Below are 19,606 nucleotides of genomic sequence, written 5' to 3' on the forward strand. Positions count from 1 at the left end.
CTTCATCCCCTGTACCTTTTCAATGCTATTCATAATTGCAGTTTTTATAACACAGGCTATTTCCACACATAATGGTAGCCTTATGGATTTTCTGCACTTTCCCTGTTTTTGTTGCCAAAGCAGAGTGGTCATTCAGGTTTCTTGCAAGAGCTAAGAACAAATTTTTTGGAAACTACAATGGGGCAAGAGCGGTTTGTTGGATTAGCTCTGGTCACAATAGAGTCAGAGTTATGCCATTCATTAGATTGTACTAGAATTATAAAAGAATTCACATCTGAAAAAAACTAGAAAGAAAGTGTTATTTTGTAACCGTTTCTTAAAAAATGTATTTTTTTACATTAAAATTTTCTGTCTTAATAAAAAAAATCAAAGTTTAAAACAAAAAATTTGGGGAAGTGGCCTAAGAATGCTTATGCAGGGCCCAAAAATCCTCAGTCCTGTGCAGAACTTATTTGTGCATCTAAGGAGAGCATGCATATTTTGCCTAAAAGAAGAGCATGCATATTTTGCCATTAGGCAACTGGGAATCTATTATGGAATCTAGAATTCTGCTGTTGACAATGGAAGCTGTTCTAAATTTGGGACTCCGTTTATGCACTCAGCAATGCATGGAAGCACGCAGTTGATAAAGAAAAAGCACAGAGCGAGACTTCTTACATTCCTCGCAGTTCTCTGCCTGTTGCAACGGGTGGCGCTGCAAGCAATGCTGGATAAATTGCGCAAACAAAATCTATGGACATAGAGGCTGCCACCTCGGTACGCGCCATTTTCACCATGATGTTATCCAGCCAATGGAAAGCTGTCCACCGCTTATAAAAGAGGAAGCCTCACCAATCCACAAGTCAGTTTTACCCTGATGAAGATGACGGAGGTAGTCATCAAAAGCTCGGGATTTTATCCAAATTTGACACAGCAAGTATATCAAGAACCTTTTATGCAAGGACTCAATCGCAAAAGACTTCATAGTCAATTGTGGAATTGGTTTTCTGTGTGTTGGGAAACAGTTTTATTACATAGTATTATCAGTTTTCAGTGGTTTTCCCTTCAGCTACAGTTGTGGTGGTGTATTTGGTACATTAAATAATGTAGGTATTGCATTCCTTGCAAGTTTCCTGCATTCCATGTCCATTTATCTGATTGGAATTGTAGCAAATGAAACTCCACATCATTCTGCAAAAGTTCAGGTCATCTACTGTTTACTAGTCTTTTTTTCTTAAAAGAGAACAACAGTCTTCAGTAAATATGATTGTGCCACAAGAGGATTGTACACAGACTGTCCAGTAACATACCATTTCATAATTCCCAAGACCCTTAGAAAGCTAAATAAATACAAATGTTGTGCCATTTTTAGTCATTGCTGATTTTTATGGCACTACATATGCTCCCTGTTGTAGTTACTAGGTTAAAATCAACAAAAACAACACCATTTACACTCCTTTGATATCACATGCAGAAGTGTAGTTTCCTTTCTGCTTTGAGTACTGCCGTTGCAGTGTATTACAAATAATTATTTAAATAAGAAACTTTTTAATACAACACTTTATAAATGGAATAAAAAGTATAAAATAATTTTTCCTTGCCCCACGAAGATAGTCCTGAAAAATAGTGACTGTAAATTTTTACTAGCAATAACAATACTTGTAAAATTTAAAATGAAAACATTGGGTGCATGCAATAGATAATTGATGCATGAATAGTTCAACTAAGTCATTAGCAATTTTATTGTATTATGAATGCTCTGAACTGTTGTGTGGTTTTTCTCAACAACAGCTATTCTCTACACTCCTTAGTGTTACCTAGAGCATGAGCCCCATGTTTTTAATTTTAAATTTTAGAAACACAGTCACAGCTATTAAATATTCATGATCACAAGTTTTTGGGACTACCTATATGGGTTAGGATCTGTATGGGGCTAGGAGAAATTATTTTATACCTTTTAAACCATTTTAAAAACTTGTTGAATTAAAAAGATTTTGTGTTTAAATAATTATTTTCTGGTTGTCTGCTTGTGAGTATGAAATTGTTCATTAATCATCAAGTATTCCAATGAGATTACAACAGAGGCACAAGGTAAATTTCAGATTAATTTGAGTCCCTGCTCACCTGAGTGAGCCAGTGTACTGCTTCCTCCTATGCACGTCTTACAGGGGACCATAAAGGTAAAAATTACGAGGGTTTTGAGTTCACATAAAGAGTTACCAGTAATCATTCTTACTGTGAAACATTTGTGACTGGAACAGGAAAAGACTGAAGTAGCAGTGACACACAGAGTATCCTAGACAACACAACATTCATGAGAGGGAGTTAATATTGCATTATCATCCACTTATGAGCTATGTTGAAAGTTTCAGTTCTCTAGCTCACTGGGAAGTTAGTTTAAAATCAATTTCAAAATATGTACCAAACAGACAGACAGATGGACAGACAAACATGACAACAAAGTACCCTCCACCACACACCAGGCAAAAGAGTGAGTTAATATTGAATTTTCATCCAGTTTTGAACTATGTTGAAAGTTTCAAGTCTCTAGTTCATCAGAAAATAAGTTTGAAGTCAGTTCCAGAATCTGACTGAACATACACAGAGAAAAACGAAGTACCCTCCATCACACACCAACCATGAAAGTGAGTTACTATCACATTATCATCAAGTTTTGAGCTATGCTGAAAGTTTCAATTCTCTAGTTCGCCAACTGACAAATGTGTACGGAACAGACAAACAGACAATAAAGTTACCTAATAGAAACATATTAAAATGAGCAGCAGTGTAGTGACTGCATGTGCTGGACTGTGGGCATACCCAAAGGGAGTGTTATAGGACCATTACTTTGTAAAAATACATATAAATGCCCTTGTGGATAACTTCAGAAGTTCCATAGGGCTTTTTGCTTATGCTGTTGCATATAACGAACTTGCAACACTAGAAAATGGTAGCAAAATTCAGGAACACCTGCAAAGGATTGATACTTGGTGCATGGATTAGCAGTTAAGCCTCATACAATTACAAGATTGCAAACAATCACTGTGAGCAGTTGCATCCATAAAACATCTACGAATACGAGATTCAGAGTGGAATGAACACACAAAACTGATGACAGGTAAGGCAGATGCCAAACTGAGATTTATTGGATCAAGCCTCAGGAAACGTTTACCACCCACAATGGAGATGGCTTATAAAACCTTTCTTCAGCCAATACACAAATTTTGCTTGTCAGTATGTGATTCTTACAAGATCACAGGAGAAGTAGAGAAGATCCAAAGAAGAGCACTACAGTTTGTTACAGGTTCATTTAGTAAGAACAAGAGTATCACAGAGATGCTCAGCCAACTCCTGTGGTAGATGCTACAAGAGAGATGCTGTGCATCACTTGTGGTTTCTTGTTAAAATTATGATAGCGTATGTTTCTAGAACAGCCAAACAACATATTGCTCCCTCCTATGTATAGCTCATGAAAAAACCATGAAGATAAAATTAGAGAGAGTCAAGCTCACACGCATGCTTACCAACAACCATTCTTCCTGAACTCTGTTCAAGAATGAAATAGCAAAGTGGTGAAGTGGCAGTGGTGCACAAAGTACCCTTCGCCACACCCAATGAGGTGCCCTGCAGAGTGCAGATGTAGATTTATAGATGTAAAATATTGATTACTCAGTTTTTAACTCAAGCATACCTATTCAAGCTTCCCCCTCCCCCCTCCCCCATTCCATACTCAAGGGAGACTGAGACATGTCTGTTGCACTTTTGTAAGAAAGATCTCCATGGGAAAATATATTGGTTTTCTCCAATGCAATGTAGGAAGAGGATAAAATGGCTCCAACTTTGACTGGTCTTTAGATGAAAAGAGGATACTCATATCGGCAATTTAATAGGTAACTATGACAATAAATGTAAAGGTTAAATTGCATGTCTAAGAAGTATATTGGTAAAACTGCCAAATGTGTTTTGTTATAGTACCATGATGAAATAAAAAATTAGTACACACCAGATCTGCTCCTGGATCTATACTTCCTGCATCTGGCTGGAGGGCAGATGAGAAAAGACCCTGAAACAAATAAAAAATAAGGGTGTGCCTGGTTGTAGTCATGTAAAAATAAAAATGAAATATTATCTCCTTTATATTCATGCAGATGAGATACTGAACATTTGAAAAAATTAAAAAAAGTCGGACGAAGAAGAAGATGCTGATGATTATGAGGAAAGTTCATTAGTAAAGGTAGAAGTAAAAGGCAACAAGTAGCTATAAACCAAATTGAGGGCAAAATAGAACATTAATAATTTCAGAGAAGTAAGAGGTATGGACATTGCATAACTGCCAGGGAAATGAAAGAAGGATGAAAACACAAGGAAAAGAAGAGAGGAAGGAGAATATTCATTAACTAAGAATTCTGAAATGGGAAAAGCACCAGTCAAATGACTACATATGATGAAGTAGGCAAGTAAAAACATGGAAAATTTAACATGGATATTGAACAATGGAAACTCCAGGTTGGTATTCAACAATATAAGGAAAAAGATAGACTGCTACTCACCATAAAGAAGACACAATTAGCTGCAGTCAGTCACAGTGGAAAGACTTGTTATAAATTCGGCTTTTGGCCAAAGCCTCTTTCAGAAATGGAAACACACACACACATTCATGTACACGAGCTAGCACACCTCTCACACACGTGACAACTATCTCCAGCAGCTCAGACTTTAATGCAACAGTGTCGTTGAATGGAAATGGAAATCTGGAGGGGTTGGGGAAGGCAGAGAGATACCAGTGTACAGGTGGGGAAGGGAGAGAGGAGAGCTGTTTGGTGAAGCATGCTGGGACTAGAAGGAGGTATGACAAGATTGTCAACAGGTGCAGTGTTGGAAGGCTGCAGGGTGGAGGTTGTTGGGGCGATGGGGGAGGGGGGGGAGGGGGAAGATGGGAATGGGGGATGGAAAATGAGAGGAGGAGGGAAGGGGAAAGATGGGTGAGTGAACTGGCAGAGGGCGGTACACAAAGAGGATGAGGGAATGTGAATAGGGAGAAGGTGATAGGTCAGAGAGGGTGGGAACTGTAGTATGGCGGGTGTGGGGATAGTTGATTACCATAGTAACTATTCCTATGCTTGGTGAAATCTGATAGAGAAATAATTTTATAGCAGATTATAGTGAGCTGAGTCCAGGATAATTTTGGGAGTTGAGAATGTGTTGTAAGGATAACTCCCATCTCCACATTTACCCTGAGGCACAACATGCAGCTAAACATAACATGTTTGATTTCAATAGTTACTTCCCAAGCTGGGCCATTTGATGCTCCCCTCCACCACCAGCATTTCTGAACTGTGCAGATGACAGGTATCCTTACAACACATTCTCCACTCCTGAAATTATCCCAGCATCAACTTATGGTAACCTACTGTCCCCACACCCTCCACCCTATAGTTTCCACCCACTCTGTCCTATCATCTGCACCCTATTCACGTCTCCTCACTCTCTTGGTGTGCCACCCTCTGCCAATGTTCCCACCTGTCTTTCCCCTTCCCTGCTCCTCTCCTTTTCTGCTCCCAATTCACCACCACCCTCCTTCCTGGCCCCCTCCAACTCCCACACCACAGCCTTCCATGGTTGTACCTGCTGACAGTCTTGTCATACCTTCTTCTGGTCATAGCATGCTTGGCCAGACAGCTCTCTCCTCTCCCCTGACTCATACCACACTATCCCTTCCCCTTCCCTGCCCCATCCAGTTTGTTGCTTCCATTCAAAGTGACAGTTGCGTACTAGTCTGAGCTGCTGGAGATGGCAGTCATGAGCGCACAATAAGTGCTTGCTTATGTAAATGAATGTATGTGTGGTCCTTTTCTGAAGGAGACTTTGGCCAGAAGCTAAATGTGAAACAGTCTTTTTGTTGTACCTGACCACAACTCAGTGTGTCATCTTTGTGGTGAGTAGCAATCTATCTTTTTTCTTATATTGTTATCATGGATATTAAAATCAGAGAGGTAGTTATCAGCAACGACTGATCCTATTTACTTTGGTTACTTTCAGTACTTACTGTTAAAGAGATAATTGGAAATAATTTCCATACTTTGCATATTCATTCAACATTTAAATAGTACACTGCTTTGGAGCAGCACACACTGACACTTCACTCCCTCAGTCTGTCCAATATAATTTAAAACAGAGACAACGAGGCTTTCACTGAACAGACTAGCATGGAGAGCAGCATCAAACCAGTCTTCACACTGAAGACCACAACAACAACAACATGCTACTATTTTCCCTGCATCAAATAGGCTATTATGGTGCACATTGGGCTACAGTGCTTACAGTCTCACATGGTTCCACTATTTGCTTGAGAATACCTTGCAACTAGTAATCAAGCAATTAAAATTTAATTTTGATCCTGATAAAAGTCAATAATAGGGCCTTCCCTTCTCAGAAATTTTAGTGATTTCTGTGAGCTGGCTTTGAGGGATTGTAATGGGAGCAAAGGGTCAGATAATCTACTTACAGTATTTTAAGGGTCTAAGAAAATAAACCACCGAAACTGACTACTGGTATGCCATAACAAAAGCCTTTATCTTTTAAAGGCACTTCCATAACAGTATAAAACGAACTATTCCTATGCCTGGTGAAATCTGATGGACAAATAATTTTATAGGAGATTAAATTATCAGTGCTGTATGTGTTAGTACCAATGCTTCATTTGCTTATGGACATATCAATTATTCAAATCACCTACTAAGGCATGACAATGCTGCATCCAAGGTTCAAAGATATTTACTTAGTTTCACTTCAGAAGTCAATGAAATGAGAGAAAGTCTAGAATTCTATGAAAAAGAAAATCTAACAAGTAAAAATTGATTCACAAATGAAAGTAGCAACTACCAGAGAAGTTGTTGTTGTTGTGGTCTTCAGTCCTGAGACTGGTTTGATGCAGCTCTCCATGCTACTGTATCCTGTGCAAGCTTCTTCATCTCCCAGTACCTACTGCAACCTACATCCTTTCGAATCTGCTTAGTGTATTCATCTCTTGGTCTCCCTCTACGATTTTTACCTTCCACGCTGCCCTCCAATACTAAATTGGTAATCCCTTGATGCCACAGATCATGCCCTACCAACCGATCCCTTCTTCTAGTCAGGTTGTGCCACAAACTTCTCTTCTCTCCAATCCTATTCAATACCTCCTCATTAGTTATGTGATCTACCCATCTAATCTTCAGCATTCTTCTGTAGCACCACATTTCGAAAACTTCTATTCTCTTCTTGTCCAAACAATTTATCGTCCACGTTTCACTTCCATACATGGCTACACTCCATACAAATACTTTCAGAAATGACTTCCTGACACTTAAATCTATATACGATGTTAACAAATTTCTCTTCTTCGGAACACTTTCCTTGCCATTGCCAGTCTACATTTTATATCCTCTCTACTTTGACTATCATCAGTTATTTTGCTCCCCAAATAGCAAAACTCCTTTACTACTTTAAGTGTCTCAGTTCCTAATCTAATTCCCTCAGCATCACCCGACTTAATTCGACTTCATTCCATTATCCTCGTTTTGCTTCTGTTGATGTTCATCTTATATCCTCCTTTCAAAACACTATCCATTTCGTTCAACTGCTCTTCCAAGTCCCTTGCTGTCTCTGACAGAATTACAATGTCATCGGCAAACCTCAAAGTTTTTATTACTTCTTCATGGATTTTAATACCTACTCCGAATTTTTCTTTTGTTTCCTTCACTGCCTGCTCAATATACAGATTGAATAACATTGGGGAGAGGCTACAACCCTGTCTCACTCACTTCCCAACCACTGCTTCCCTTTTGTGCCCCTCGACTCTTATAACTGCCATCTGGTTTCTGTACAAATTTTAAATAGCCTGTCGCTCCCTGTATTTTACCCCTGCCACCTTTAGAATTTGAAAGAGAGTATGCCAGTCAACATTGTCAAACGCTTTCTCTAAGTCTACAAATGCTAGAAACGTAGGTTTGCCTTTCCTTAATCTTTCTTCTAAGATAAGCCGTAAGGTCAGTATTGCCTCACGTGTTCCAACATTTCTACGGAATCCAAACTGATCTTCCCCGAGGTCGGCTTCTACTAGTTTTTCCATTCGTCTGTAAAGAATTCGCGTTAGTATCTTGCAGCTATGGTTTATTAAACTGATTGTTCAGTAATTTTCACATCTGTCAACACCTGCTTTCTTTGGGATTGGAATAATTATATTCTTCTTGAAGTCTGAGGGTATTTCGCCTGTCTTATACATCTTGCTCACCAGATGGTAGAGTTTTGTCAGGACTGGCTCTCCCAAGGCCGTCAGTAGTTCTAATGGAATGTTGTCTACTCCCGGGGCCTTGTTTCGACTCAGGCCTTTCAGTACTCTGTCAAACTCTTCACACAGTATCATATCTCCCATTTCATCCTCATCTACATCCTCTTCCATTTCTATAATATTGTCCTCAAGTACATCGCCCTTGTATAGACCCTCTGTATACTCCTTCCACCTTTCTGCTTTCCCTTCTTTGCTTAGAACTGGGTTTCCATCAAAGCTCTTGATATTCATACAAGTGGCTCTCTTTTCTCCAAAGGTCTCTTTAATTTTCCTGTAGGCAGTATCTGTCTTACCCTAGTGAGATAAGCCTCTACATCCTTACATTTGTCCTCTAGCCATCCCTGCTTGGCCATTTTGCACCTCCTGTCGATCTTATTTTTGAAACGTTTGTATTCCTTTTTGCCTGTTTCATTTATTGCATTTTTATATTTTCTCCTTTCACCAATTAAATTCAATATTTCTTCTGTTACCCAAGGATTTCTACTAGCCCTTGTCTTTTTACCTACTTGATCCTATGCTGCCTTCACTACTTCATCCCTCAAAGCTACCAATTCTTCTTCTACTGTATTTCTTTCCCCCTTTCCTGTCAATTTTTCCCTTATGCTCTCCCTGAAACTCTGTATAACCTCTGGTTCTTTCAGTTTATCCAGGTCCCATCTCCTTAAATTCCCACATTTTTGCAGTTTCTTCAATTTAATCGGCAGTTCATAACCAATAGATTGTGGTCAGAGTTCACATCTGCCCCTGGAAATGTCTTACAATTTAAAACCTGGTTCCTAAATCTCTGTCTTACCATTATATAATCTATCTGATACCTACTAGTATCTCCAGGATTCCTCCATGTATACAACCTTCTTTCATGATTCTTGAACCAAGTGTTAGCTATGATTAAGTTATGCTCTGTGTAAAATTCTACCAGGCGGCTTCCTCTTTCATTTCATAACCCCAATCCATATTCACCTACTATGTTTCCTTCTCTCCCTTTTCCTACTCTCGAATTCCAGTCACCCATGACTATTAAATTTTCGTCTCCCTTCACTACCTGAATCATTTCTTTTATCTCATCATACACTTCATCAATTTCTTCATCATCTGCAGAGCTAGTTGGCATATAAACTTGTACTACTGTAGTAGGCATGGGCTTCGTGTCTATCTTAGCCACAATAATGCGTTCACTATGCTGTTTGTAGTAGCTTACCCACACTCCTATTTTTTTATTCATTATTACACCTACTCCTGCATTACCTCTATTTGATTTTGTATTTATAATTTTTATATTTATAATGTATGATACAGTTTCTTTTTTTTTTAACCTGAATACAAAGTACTGATTACAAGCACACAACACTTTCCAATTATGACTACACCTCTGGAGGGATGTACAGTGTCATGGCTAGTTGTCATGCTATTTTTTAATATTTTGGTTATCTTTGTTGCTGACTAAGGTGAGCTACTAATTGTAACAGTTTTAAAATCATATTTATACATGAAGAAACTTGGTTAATTATGGTGTTTCTTTGTTCTATTGCCTGTTGAGGTGGCTAATAGTTGTACTTGCTTTCCAAATTTCATTTCCTGTAACCTCATTATCCCGAATGTTTACCACAGCAGAAAAGTTAATAAGGTGTAAATTGTTTTTCTAAAGTGTCTCCATGGAACATTAAGAGAGCAAAAACATCATGTTGTTTTTTATGTTTAATCTTATTGTTACATAAACTAATTGAAACTGTATCAATTTATTTGATCCAGCACCATACCACACACACACTAGCTCCCTACCATTTGAAGGTAGTAGAGCATGGTTACTCTAGAGTGACAGGATTCTGATCCTGTATACTGGTACAGAGAAATTGTTTTGCCTAGGTGCACTGCTTGTTATTTTTTTATATCTATATTTCAAGTCGTTGTAAAGGTGGAGTTGGTCATGGTCTGGATAAGTGTGCCAGGAATTCCAATCTAACCAAAAAATACCTTCAATATGAGCTCACTATACAGGTTCCCCCAGTGAAAGGCAGCATGGTCAAGTTACATCAATGCTTGCATGGTGCACTGGACCACTGCCTTGTTATTACAACAGAGACTGTCAGTGAAGTAGGTGACACCTGTGCTGTGTGTGGTAGTTTGCTGTTCGGGGTGCAGGTGAATGTTGAGTTCTTGTGTAGTGCCCCTACACAAGGACAGGTTGTTAGGATCCAGACAAATTGAATCATTTATGCAACCACATGCAAGCATGGTGCATGGTGATCCCACAAAAATACCTCATATTCAAAAACTGCAAGGAAAAATTATTACGTTATAGCTTGATGACAGTTGGCTGAGTCACCAAGATAGTGCAGGGCAGGACAAAGGTTCACTTCCTGGGCAGGCTACACGTGAGGAAAGGATTGAGGGCTTGGGCAGAAACTATGAAGGAAGGTGGAAATTATTTAATTAGATGTCTAACCCGCTTTGGTCAATAATGCAGGCCATTGATAAATTATCTCTAGACACAAGTGATCAGATGTTAGACTGTTGAGACTCATTTGCAGAATCAGGCTGAGCCACTACAAATTACTGGCTCTGTCATCTTTCAAATTATCTATCCCTTAACTTACAGAAAATCAAGCAGAATTATTATGGAAGCTCTTAACAAAGGGGAATCATTGAGCAGGTTCTGCAAAAGCTTTCTGGCTATGTCAGCCCTTAGCCTTGGTATATCAGAAGTAGAGGCAGTCAATAATGCTCTTGAAGGCATGCACCTGGAGGACTGGTATGTATCCCTTTCACTAGTAAACCTGAAACATTCAATGAAATTCAAAAGCCAGAGGCAGTCATCAAAAACATCCATTTTAGTGACAAAAAGTATGGCAGTAATCAGTGCTTAGAGCACTTGTAAGTGGGAATTCTTCACAGCAAAGTGTGTTGAAGCTGAAGGCACCCAGCAATAGGACATGTTTTCAATGAATCAGTGAGGCCACTTGGTTTGTTTTGTTTTGGTTTGTTTTGTTTTGGTTTGTTTTAGGGTGCAAAAATAACTATGGCCATACACGCCCATGTCAGAACCGCAGAACACTATGGAAAAAAAGGAGTTAAAAACAACTACACACTAAGCCCAAATGATGGAAGGAAAGATAGGTAAAAACAAAAACTTGTAGAAAGATCCATAAAATACAACATAGAAAAACTGAGGTTCTGAACTAAAGATTAAATGTCCTATGCTATGATGGATAAAGAGTAAAATGCAGTTGAAAGCTTGCATGCTGTTCGCTAAATCGGGCAGTAACTCACATCGCAAACATAAATGAGAAAGTAAGTGGTTAAAAAAAGAGCATTCTGTCAGGAAGAGGCAAACCATTAGAGGTTGAGGGCAATGAACACATAGTGGTGGGGGAGCACCACTTACAAAGTGGTCAATAGTCAACCTAGCTAAAATAATCTCCTCGCGGCAAGAGGGCTGAGAGTAGATCGTCCAAGCCAATGGAAGGGGCTTGATTACCCAGAGCTCGTTCCCTTGAAAGAAGGACCAGTGATGATGCCAAAGTGACACCACCTCCTGAGAGATGGCAACACAGAGGTCATTGGAGGGAGTGGAAAAACTAGCTGGCCGAGGTACAACAACTGCAGCCTTGGCAGCAGCAACAGCGGCCTTGTATCCCATCAGACTGACATGACCAGGAACCCACATAAACATCACAGTGGCTCCTTCAAGAGTGACCAAGTGACAGCTTTCCTGTGCCCATTGCACTAAGGGATGGATGGTTAACAGCACACTGAGGCTCTGAAGGGCACAGAGAGTCAGACCAGATGACACAATTGAAAATCCTGTGTCACCGCATGTACAGGGTGAAGAGCTCTGCTGCAAATACTGAGCAGTGTTCCTGAAACCAATACTGAAAAACATTGGTGCCAATGACAAAGGCACACCCAACACCACGGACTCGAGAGCCATCAGTGTACACAAAGGTACTATGGCGAAGTTCTGTGCGAAAGTTGTGAAACTTATGGCAATAGAGTGAGGCTGGAATATTGCCTTTAGTAAGTGAATGAAGGTCAAGATGAACACAGGCCTCTACATGGAGCCAAGGTGATGAAGGATTCACATCCATTTCGGGAAAGTGGCAGGTAGCATGAAGTTAGGATGCTGGAACAAGAGCCAAAAGCAAACTCCAGGAGATAACAAAGAAGAGGATGCATCCCACACTGGTGGTCAAAGTAGTCATCAAAGAAGGAGGCGTAGGATGGGTGGCCAGGCATGGCAGATAAACAGCATGCGTATCTCCGAGGAGAAAGTCACGGCATTATGACAGCAGTTGCTTGGCAGCTTCGGCATACAGACTCTCAACCAGGCTAATGTAAAAGGTGACAATGGCAAAAAGGATGCCATGATAGTGGATAGCATTGAGACAACATAAGAGGGACAGACATGCAGATGCATAAACGAAACACCCATAGCGTAGTTTCGATTAGACATGGAACTGATACAAATGGAGGAAGGTGGTCCGATCCGCTCCCCAAGATGTACTGCTGAGGACACTTAGGACACTGAGGGACTGCGTACAGTGGGCAGCCAGATAAGACACATGTGAGGACCAAGAACGTTTCTTATTGAGCATGAGCCCCAGCAATTTCATAGTTTCAATGAACGGATGAGTAACAGACCCAAGATGTAGAGACAGTGGAAAAAACCAATAGTGCCACTAGCAATTCATACAAACAGTTTTGTCAGTGGAAAAGCAAAAGCCATTATCGATGCTCCATGAGTAAAGGTGATTGAAACGTCACTAAAGATGCTGCTCAAGAAGTCCATGGAGAACTTCAATAGATCGCAAAATTGTCAATAAAAAAGAAGCCGGAGATGCCCAGCAGGAAACATGCCGTAACAGGGTTAATGGCAATAGCAAAGAGAGTGACACTAGCACGGACCCCTGAGGCACACCGTTTTTCTGTAAAAAGATGTCTGACAAGGCAGAACCCATACGTACCTTGAAAACTCGGTCTTTTAACAAATCCCAAAGGAAACAGGGCATGTGGCCATGGAAGCACCATGTGTACAGAGTACGGAGGATACAAGTCCTCAAGCAGGTGTTGTAGGCTTTCTCCAAATCAAAAAACATGACCACAGTCTGGTATTTCTGCAGAAAACCATTCATAACATGGGTTGACAAAGAGATGAATGGTCAACTGCAGAACAGAATGCTCAAAATCCGCACTGTGCAGTGGTTAGTTTGTGAGACTCAAGCCACCATACCTGCCAGGCATGAATTATCATACCATCACCTTGCAAACACAGCTGGTGAGAGATGTGGAGATCTAACTAGAAGGAAAGTGTTTGTCCTTGCTGGACTTAGGTACGGGTATGACAGTGGCTTCAGGCCAGCATGTGGGAAACATGCCCTCTGCCCAGATGTGATTGCACATATGAAGGAGAAAGTGCTTACCTGCAAGAGAAAGGTTCTGCAACAACTGAATGTGAACATCGTCCAGCCCTGGGGCAGATGATTGGGATGAAGTGAGAGCATGATCTAGCTCCCTCATAGTTAAAGCAGCATTATAGCACTCATGATTCTAAGAAGAGAAGAGTATCACCTGAGCCTCCTCCATTTGTTTCCAATGGAGGGAGAAAACTGGGGAATAGACATTGGTCCCAGACAGGTGTCAGAGGTTGGCCCATATGATGGAAGATAGTGTGGAACTGCTAAAAGTACTAGTAAAGGAAATCCATCTAGCTTCCCTGCTATCCCAAAGAACATGGCAATGACACTGTGCATGCAACTGTTTGTAATGAATGCAGTTGGCCATCATAGAATGATGGTTAAAAACACAGAGAGCAAGTCTCTGTGAGCAAACTGCTTCACGGCACACCTCAGTCCACCAAGGGACTGGGACACGGTGTAGCAAAGAGGAAGCTAGTTAATTAGTTAGTTAGTTATGTGTTCCATTGATCAAACTCACAGTAACTGTTATGGTGTGAAATGTGTAAAAAGTGCATAAGAAATGCACAACTGAAAGTTAAGTGTTCAAAAATTCACCTATGGTATAGAAGGAGTTGTCAATAAGATATGACTTCAATTTATTTTTAAAACTGTTACTGCGGTCTGTCAGATATTTTATTTCATCTGGCAACTTATTGAAGAGTTTTACAGCAGCATATATTACCCCTTTCTGTGCCAAAGATATGTTAAGTAGAGGATAGTGTAAGTCTTTCTTTCTTCTGGTAATATAATCATGAATGTCACTGTTGTTTTTAAACTGGTCCATGTTATTGAGAACAAATTTCATTACTGAGAAAATGTACTGTGAGACTGTTGTAAGAATTCCTAATCTTTTAAAGAGATGCCTACAAGTACACGTCAGAGAGAATGGACCACTGAAGATGATGGCAAAACTGGGCAGTGCAGAAAGAGAGGTCCAAATGGGAATAGGTGAGAATGGAGACTGAAAGGAAAATTGGTGTTCTCGTGTAAGGCAGGTGAGATTAAGGTGATTGAGGTCAGCCAAAAGGGCACCTCTCTGACAGGTTCTGGGCGAGCCCCAAAGGGGATGGTGTGCTTTAAGTAACGTATGTGAAATTCGTTGAAATTTGACATTTTCTGATTTCTACTCCATAATGTACTTTGGCCTTTCCTAAACATTTTGGTATATAATACATTAAAATCAGATAATTGTGAGACCTTCAAATAATATATGTGTGACTGTCAAATTTTGCAGCTATGCATATACTGCCACAATTGAGCAGTCATATCTTGGGAACTACACACTCTAGAAGGTTGTGAATTGCTTTGTTTTGTGCCTACTGCTATGTCTCAGAAGTTGGCAATATGAATAAACAAATCAGTCCTTTGTTTCTGATACTAGTTTTTGTTGAAAGTAGTGTGATTATCGGCTATTTTTGTAGTAAGCTAACTTCTATTGCTTTTTATATGTAAATAAAATGACTTGCTTAAAGTAACTTCAAGAAACGCAAATTTGCATGTAACAGATATGTGAGACCTGCATTTTCTTCTGAAGTTCTTGAAAACAACACGTGTGCTAGCAGTGAAGGAAACCACGTTAATGTTTCTGAAGTGACCACGCCCCGTAGTGTATTGAAAAGGAAAGTAACTTTAGAAACAGGTGACAGTGGAAAAAGTAATGATGTTTTGGATAACGTCATTATTGATCTGCAAATCCTTGCATAAGTTATTTCTGAAACTGTCTCTTGCTGTCTTTGTGGTGATGAAGTTAAACTTAATGAGAATATTGGAGCTAGAATAGGTGTTGTGTCTAAATTAATTGTTAAATGTCAGACTTGCAAAAACGAAAAAGCATTTCATACTTCATCAAAGTGTTCAGGCAATGAATTGTATGAAACTAATGTGAGACTATTCTATGGCTTTAGATGCATTGGTAAAGGTGCAAGGGCTGGTAATGTTCTCTGCACTGTGTTGTATTTGCCAAAACCACCTTCTACGTATATGAAATATGTAACAGCAATTGGGGACTCTGTAAATGCTGTGGCTGAAGATTCAGTAATTGGCGACTCTGTAAATGCTATGGCTGAAGATTCAGTGGTTGCTGCTACATCAGAACCTGTTGAACAAAATGAGGGTGACACAGACATCAGCATTGCTGTGGATGGATCCTGGCAAAAGCGTAGCTTTAGTTCTAAAAATGGTTTTACATCTGCAGTAAGTATTAACACTGGAAAAGTTTTGGATTTTGAATTTCTCAGTAAGTACTACCAAGGTTGTACAGTGAACCAGAAGAATAGATTACTTCATAAGCAGCAGTGTATAAAAAATTATGATGGCACAAGTGGAAGAATGAAACTAAAAGGAGCAGTTAACATTTTCCAGTGTTCGCAGAGGGAGACAGGTGTCAGAGATGTGAATTACTTAGGTGATGGAGACAGCAAGGCATTCATTGCAGTACAAAACAGTAAGCCAGTTCCTGTACAAAAAACTTGAGTTTGTAGTACATGTTAAGAAAAGGATGGGAACACATCTGTATAGCCTAAAAACCAAGCTGGGTAACACAAAACTGTCTGGTGGCAAGACAATAAAATGTGCTGGAAGACCACTGGACAAAGTAATTGATGAATTACAGGAATATTATGGGAAGGCCAGTAGAGATAACTGTGACAATTTAGAGAAGATGAAAAGAGTTGTGTGGAGCACTTTCTTTCATCGAATATCAACCGATGAAAAGCCATGTCATGCTTTGTGTCCACCTCCATTAAACACTTGTAAATACAGGCAATCTGAATTTTCTGGCACCATGCATGAATTTACACATATACATTCTCTTACTTTGGCAGTAATGGAGGCAATCAAACTTATTTACAGAGATTTGGCAAATCCTCAGCTACTAAAGAAGTGTTTACATGGGAAGACCCTGAATGTGATTGAGTCCTTCAATAATGTTGTGTGGTGCCGTATGCCTAAAAATGTATTTGTTGGCCTTATGACTGTAAAGTGAGCATAGTCTGATGCTGTAATAAATTTTAATGGTGGGAACTATGAAAGACTTAAGGTTCTGGAGAAATTAGGGGTAAGATTTGGACAGAACACAGCTAAAGAACTGTGGGAACTGGATGAGCTTCATGCACATGAAGCAGAGTTAGCTGCTCTGCAAATGACAAAAGAAGCAAGAAAGAAAAGGAGGAGGCAAGCACTGGGCTGTTGTGACACTGAATAAGATACAGACTATGGTCCAGGGCAATTCTAGTGCATAAAAGATGCAGAAATAGAAGTCAGTATAAGAAGTTGTAATACAAAAAGTTTTAAACTTCAGTATCTCTAATCACATTTTTTGTAATAAATGACCCATTTTCTAAAAAGTACTGATGGTAGAGACATGAAATTTCCACAGCATTCCAAGTGTCAGATTCAACACATGTGGAACTAGAATAATTAAAATTTCCTGAGTTGTTTTGTTTTTACGTTCATTTATTTACAAAATTCTGTCAAAAATTTGAGTGTTTGAAAAAAAAGATTACATGCCCCACAATACAATTTTAGTATTAATTCTAGTTCAGTGTATCTACAACTGTGCATTCAATAATTATGGAAAATTGTAAGCCGGTATCTTAAAAAGTTTCCAAGATAATGGGTCACATAAATCGATAATTTAACATTGGTGCCTCACAGGACATACAATGTCCCTAAAGTCACTGAGCAGCAGAAAGGGGTGAGGCAGTGGCCCAATAAGCTGAAGGAAGTTGGCTCTGGTGACACCAAGTGACGGAGTGATGTATACAGTGGACTGCAACAGCTTGAAGCTCGGTATTCAGGGAGAGAGGTTGACTAAGTACCTCATCCCACATGAGCAGTATGAGTCCCCCATGTCATAGAATGCCATCCTGGGGAGAAGGTCAAAGTGCACTGGGAAAAAATGCGAGAGCTCAAAGTGGTCATGAGGAAGCAATTTCGTTTCCTGGAGGCAGAGAACAAATGGACGCTCCGATTCTAAGAGCAGCTGTAAGTCCTCTTAGTTGGATTGAAGGCCATGGATGTTTCACTGGAGGAGAGTCTCAATGAGGAAAGTGGAGGAGGGAAAAAATGAAGGGGAGTCACCTCAGTGGTTGCTGAGTGCCAGCCTTTGAAGACTCACTGCGACAGTGTACAGAGGCTTGAGTATCCTGCTCCATGAGATCTAAAGAGGCATTGCCATTCTCCCTTTGTGGATCTGTGGAGTCCAGGGCAGAAAAATTGTTGGTGATGCGTGAGGGTATCACGTGGCAACATCATCGATTAGGATCTCCGAGATGGCAAAGGAGAAGCCCATTTGCCTTTGTCTGCCATCTTGGAGCCTTTCTGGTTGGTAGAGGAAGACTCAGATGTTTGTTGGCTGGAGAGACATAGGAAGTCTTTGTGGGAGTATTCCTTCTGTCCTATCTGGCCTGCCAATTGTGTAGCAGATGACTTCCCTCATGAGGCAAAAGTTTGGTGGCTTGTTGCACAGCTGGAGGAGGAGACAGGTCTGCTACAATGACAATGGACGATTTCATAACTGCAGTGCTGAATTTGTGGTTGCATGTCTGCATGGCCATGTCATTCGTGGAGTGAGATGTAGCAAGTACAGTACTTTAAGTGCTGGATGATAGAATGCAGGGTTTCCGACTAGCCAACAACTTCCGAGCAACTGGGTAAGGCACTTTTGCCTTCACCCAGATCTCCGGACAGTCTGCTTATCAAGATACATAGGACAATCTCGGAAGGAGGAGGCATGGTTGCCATTGCAGTTGGTACAGTGGGGAGGAGGTGGACGATTGCAGTCATGAGCAACCGTACCACAGGTTACACATGTGGCTGGGTTTCAACAGGACATTTGAGTGTGGTTGTAACAATGGCACCGGTTGCAGCACATCAGGTTTGGAATGTACTGTCAACTGTGATAACATTGATGGAAGCATCACTCTATCAAAATTGATAAAAAGAGTGTGTGTGGGACTAAGGATGCATCTACCTTTTTCATCACATAATGGACTGCAATGACACTCTGATCAGAGACATATGTTTGGATTTCTGCTTCAGCCAGGCCACTGAGCAGCATAGTGTAAATAGCACCATGGGAAGAATTCAGTGTTCAATAAACCTCAGCACGAACAAGATAGCCGTGGAGGAGCGAAGCTGCAAATAGTAGTTGTGCTTGAGAATCAGAAGTAGTTAATGCCATTTTGTAAATGAGAGCAAGATTTCACAGGGCCAGCAATTGCATCAACGATTTTCTAAATAATAAATGGATGAACCATAGCAAAGGAGTGACCGTCTTCATTACGTGAAACCATGAGGAACCATGGTACAGCTGGGAGGGTCTTTGAATCATTAGCCTCATTCTATTTATGTTTGGCAGACATTGACTGAGAAGAAGATGACTGGTTCACAGTGAGAAAATCCCCCACAATTGCCAGCATCTCCAATGGTACACTCCTTTCAACTGGAGACCCCCTCTGAACGGGGGGAACACGCCTTAGGTAATTGTTCACACCTCCCTTACACTTGACAGAGGCGCCAATCGGCAATTTGGGAAGATAACAGCTCAGGCAATCATCTCTCCCTGGGCCTGGCCTGTACCAGGGAGTACTGCGAACCCTATCTGTCAATTTCGGGTTGGGAATTATGCATTACCCAATCACCTGTTACACATCAGATGCATGGACTGGCCTTCAGGAGCACACAGGGAGGAAGAAGAAAAAGAGAAACCTCAAAGGCCAAAGCAGAGGAAGGATAGGAGAAGGGGAATGAAGAAAGATGGTTCAAATGGCTCTGAGCACTATGGGACCCAACTGCTGTGGTCATTAGTCCCCTAGAACTTAGAACTACTTAAACCTAACTAACC

General features: G+C 40.4%; 1 protein-coding gene across 1 annotated transcript in view; it reads right to left on the bottom strand.

The window, feature by feature from the left end:
- Positions 1–19,606, bottom strand: part of LOC126252285 (mucin-5AC-like) — a 519,485-nt gene that overhangs the window by 19,900 nt on the left and 479,979 nt on the right. Inside the window, exon 34 of the mRNA XM_049953159.1 lies at positions 3,983–4,042. Coding sequence (XP_049809116.1) covers positions 3,983–4,042 — 60 coding nt within the window. The remainder of the gene's footprint in view (positions 1–3,982; positions 4,043–19,606) is intronic.

The sequence above is a fragment of the Schistocerca nitens genome, chromosome 4 (genome assembly GCF_023898315.1).
Source record: "Schistocerca nitens isolate TAMUIC-IGC-003100 chromosome 4, iqSchNite1.1, whole genome shotgun sequence".
NCBI lineage: Eukaryota > Metazoa > Arthropoda > Insecta > Orthoptera > Acrididae > Schistocerca > Schistocerca nitens.